The sequence below is a fragment of the Rhopalosiphum padi genome, chromosome 3 (genome assembly GCF_020882245.1).
Source record: "Rhopalosiphum padi isolate XX-2018 chromosome 3, ASM2088224v1, whole genome shotgun sequence".
NCBI lineage: Eukaryota > Metazoa > Arthropoda > Insecta > Hemiptera > Aphididae > Rhopalosiphum > Rhopalosiphum padi.
Window position 1 is genome coordinate 55,030,303 of NC_083599.1, and position 3,311 is coordinate 55,033,613.

General features: G+C 22.3%; 1 protein-coding gene across 1 annotated transcript; it reads right to left on the reverse strand.

The window, feature by feature from the left end:
- Nucleotides 1-1,177: 1,177 nt before the first annotated feature.
- On the reverse strand, nucleotides 1,178-3,033 carry LOC132927426 (uncharacterized). Its single transcript, XM_060991949.1, has 4 exons — nucleotides 2,929-3,033; nucleotides 2,623-2,772; nucleotides 2,153-2,320; nucleotides 1,178-1,467 (listed from the first exon to the last, which is right to left on the reverse strand). The coding sequence occupies exons 1-4, from the start codon at nucleotides 3,010-3,012 to the stop codon at nucleotides 1,291-1,293; spliced, it is 579 nt and encodes a 192-aa protein (XP_060847932.1). The 5' UTR covers nucleotides 3,013-3,033; the 3' UTR covers nucleotides 1,178-1,290.
- Between the last annotated feature and the right edge of the window lie 278 nt (nucleotides 3,034-3,311).

Here is a 3,311-nt window from a genome sequence, read left to right on the forward strand (position 1 = left end):
AGGGTCGTATTTATAATCAATTCTTAAGTCTATGCTTATCTTTCACTTTTAAAGGTAATGGCTTAATCATAAGTATTCATAAACAGGCTTAAGTCATACTTTTAAAAGTTACAAGCAAAAGTAATTAATGTTTGCTCACACCTTCTGATATCAAATTAAAATTTCAAGTAGGTACTTTAAAACATTATTATAAAAATATAATTAGATACATGGACATTTTCAAGTGAGTTAGGTTATTCAAACACACCGGAAGTAACTACTAGTCTGGAAAAATTGTGACCTTCAAATCATTATAATAATACGTAATAAATATAAGTTATAACCTAAAATTACCTACTAAGATATTCTGCATAATGTTGATTTTTAATTTTTAACAAAAATAAAAAGAGTTATCTATTTTTAAATTGTATCAAACCATTAAGCTTAATACTTAAACAGTTTTATTTTATTACATGTTAAATGTAATAACAAGTTTTGCTGTAGTCACTTAGATAATAATAACATAAATTGTATAGAATATAATAGGTTGTATGATATCAAATAATGAATCCAAGTAGAGAAATACCTACATTTCAATTATTACAATAAAATATTATATAATTTTATTTTAAAATATGTTCAGATTGTTTTTTAAATTTTTTATTTAGTAGTTTGCTGTTTACGATTTAAAAAGAATAAATACACTTAAAAAAAAAATGTAGCATATATTTTATTTACGTTGTGAAGGCTGTCTTAACAAACATTTTACACTATAGGTATAAGAAAATGCATAGAATAGTATTTATAATCTATATATTATATACCCATTTTTATATCAAAAATAAAATTGAATAATAATGATGCAAATAAGTAAATAATCAAATTTAAGTTAACCTTAAATGCATTTTAAGATATTTTAATTAAAATACAACAAAATTTTTAAATGAACTAGTATGAATATATTGGGACGCTAAGTACACAAATAAACAATAAAATGTAAATACACATAATATTTATTATTTAATAATAATATATCCTAAAATAGTATTATTTTCTAAATTGTACATAATATTATGTTAGGTTTTTAAGTTAAAATTTTTAATTTTTAAGTGAATGATAAACATTTTCAAATTTTACTATACAATATTTATTTTATTTTATGTAAAATTAAATATTTAACAGCTTCTGCGGTAGTAAATTAGGCAAAATAATTTTTGTGTATTGCAGACGGTGCATGATACGAGGAAAAAAATAAAAATATTTTGAATGTGAAAATATAGTGATCTAATATTATCATTTACTAAAATTTAATCAAATTGGTGTTTCCCACGGTCTTATTAAACTCAACTCCAATACGGCGCAACCAAAAACTTTATTTTTTTCATTTTTTGCTTTAAACGTAAATTTATATTTCCCATAAAAGTATACCTTTGGAAAGTTATTGTTTTCAAATTCCTTCGAATTCATTCCTGATGTAATATATGTGCCCTGAAAAAATTAAAAATAATTTCCAGACATACATAAATATTAATGTAAAAGTGTATACATGGCATACATGCATATTCAATACGATGTTGAATACTATTATCTTAGTTGTGTTCAAAAAAAGAGTTATACTCTTATTGAGACTATTAAATTTGTAGAAAAATATAATAATGACATCTGATGAATGTAGTTACCCTTAAAAAATACAAAATAAAACTAAAAAAACCACCAGTATACTCTTACAATATCTGAGTATAATTTATTATACACAGTTTATACAAATTTAAAAATAACATAATGGAAATCTGAATAAAATAAATTTTATTAATTAAAATATGTTATTTTTAAAGTTGTATAAACTGTGATATAAACAATCATTTAATTAATTTTTAACACATACAATCGTATAGTGAATTTTTCAATGACATATTTGCCTCAATACCTTTCAGAAGTGCAAATTCAATGCTATTGATTAAACGATTAAATGGTTTTCAAAATAATGTAAAGACTATACTTGGTTAAATTAGGTTTTAAATACATAGTTAAAAAATGTAATAATTTGATAGCTTATTATTTATAGTATTGTATAAACTATAAATTATTATAATATTATTTTATTGAATTTAATGTTACGCATTTATTTAAACCATATTAAAAATAAAATTTATTATTTATTGTCAAACATTACCGATGGAACTGGACAGCTTGTACTAGGAAAGTTAAAATCATTCATAATTGAATACCACGCGTTTCCAAGTACCATTTTCAAACTACTACATGCATTTTTTGCTATATATACCGCTGAATTTGGTTTCCAACCACCAATTAAACTCCAAGATGCCAAGTTTACATCAAGCTATTAAAAAATAGAATATCTGTTAGGGTTTAAGTAATAAAAAAAACAATTACAAGTCAAGTACGAATTAAAAGTTTTTTCATCTCAATTATAGGTATAATTATATTATTTAAGTGACTAAAACTATAAGTTCCCGAATATAATATCAGTTTTGTAAACTCAATGATATTTATTAATTTTGTTGGAATAAATAGCTATATTGTCTTAAAATGTATAAAGTCGGTAATATTTGTTTTAATTGATAGTAGTTCTATAGTGGCTCGGTTATTATTAGTGACAATTATTATTAAATATTTACTTACTGTAAGATTATCGGCAAAAGGTTCTAATAATGTAAAATTTCCTTTCACCTCAGTTATATTTGATGTTCTTTTACTGAAATATAGATTAATTTGTAATGAATTTATCGACTGACAAGGATACATTCTCTCGAATACTATACGATATTCTCCCTATAATAATAGTCAATAAAGATATAAAGATATAAAGATTATATAAGTTATATAAAGATTTTATTTGAAGATTCATTTAAAAAATTGATAATCATTTGTAGTCTTAGAAAATATAAGTAATTTGTTAAAAAAAAATGTAACTGAATATTATTTTACCAATGGCAAGTTATGCATATAAACGTTTTTTGATTTAACTAAAGAAAAGTATCCAATAAGAACGAATATTTTAATTATTATCATTTTTGTTGATATCGTATTTGAACAAAGAACGAGTATTTTATACGTTTTGCATACTATTAATTATTAACAGTTAGAAATCATAAAATACATTGATAAATTTAGATCAGTCGACATGCTTGAGCTGTAGCCTCTGAATGTTTTCGGACAAATAAAAGTAATTTAGTACTATTAAATCTAGATAAATGATAAGGTTTGTCCGGAAATTATATTTTTATACTTCACATAATACAAATTACAATCCGTACTCCGTTTGTTTCAAATAAAATTCTGAATTTTTATTTTAATGTTATTTGTATAGA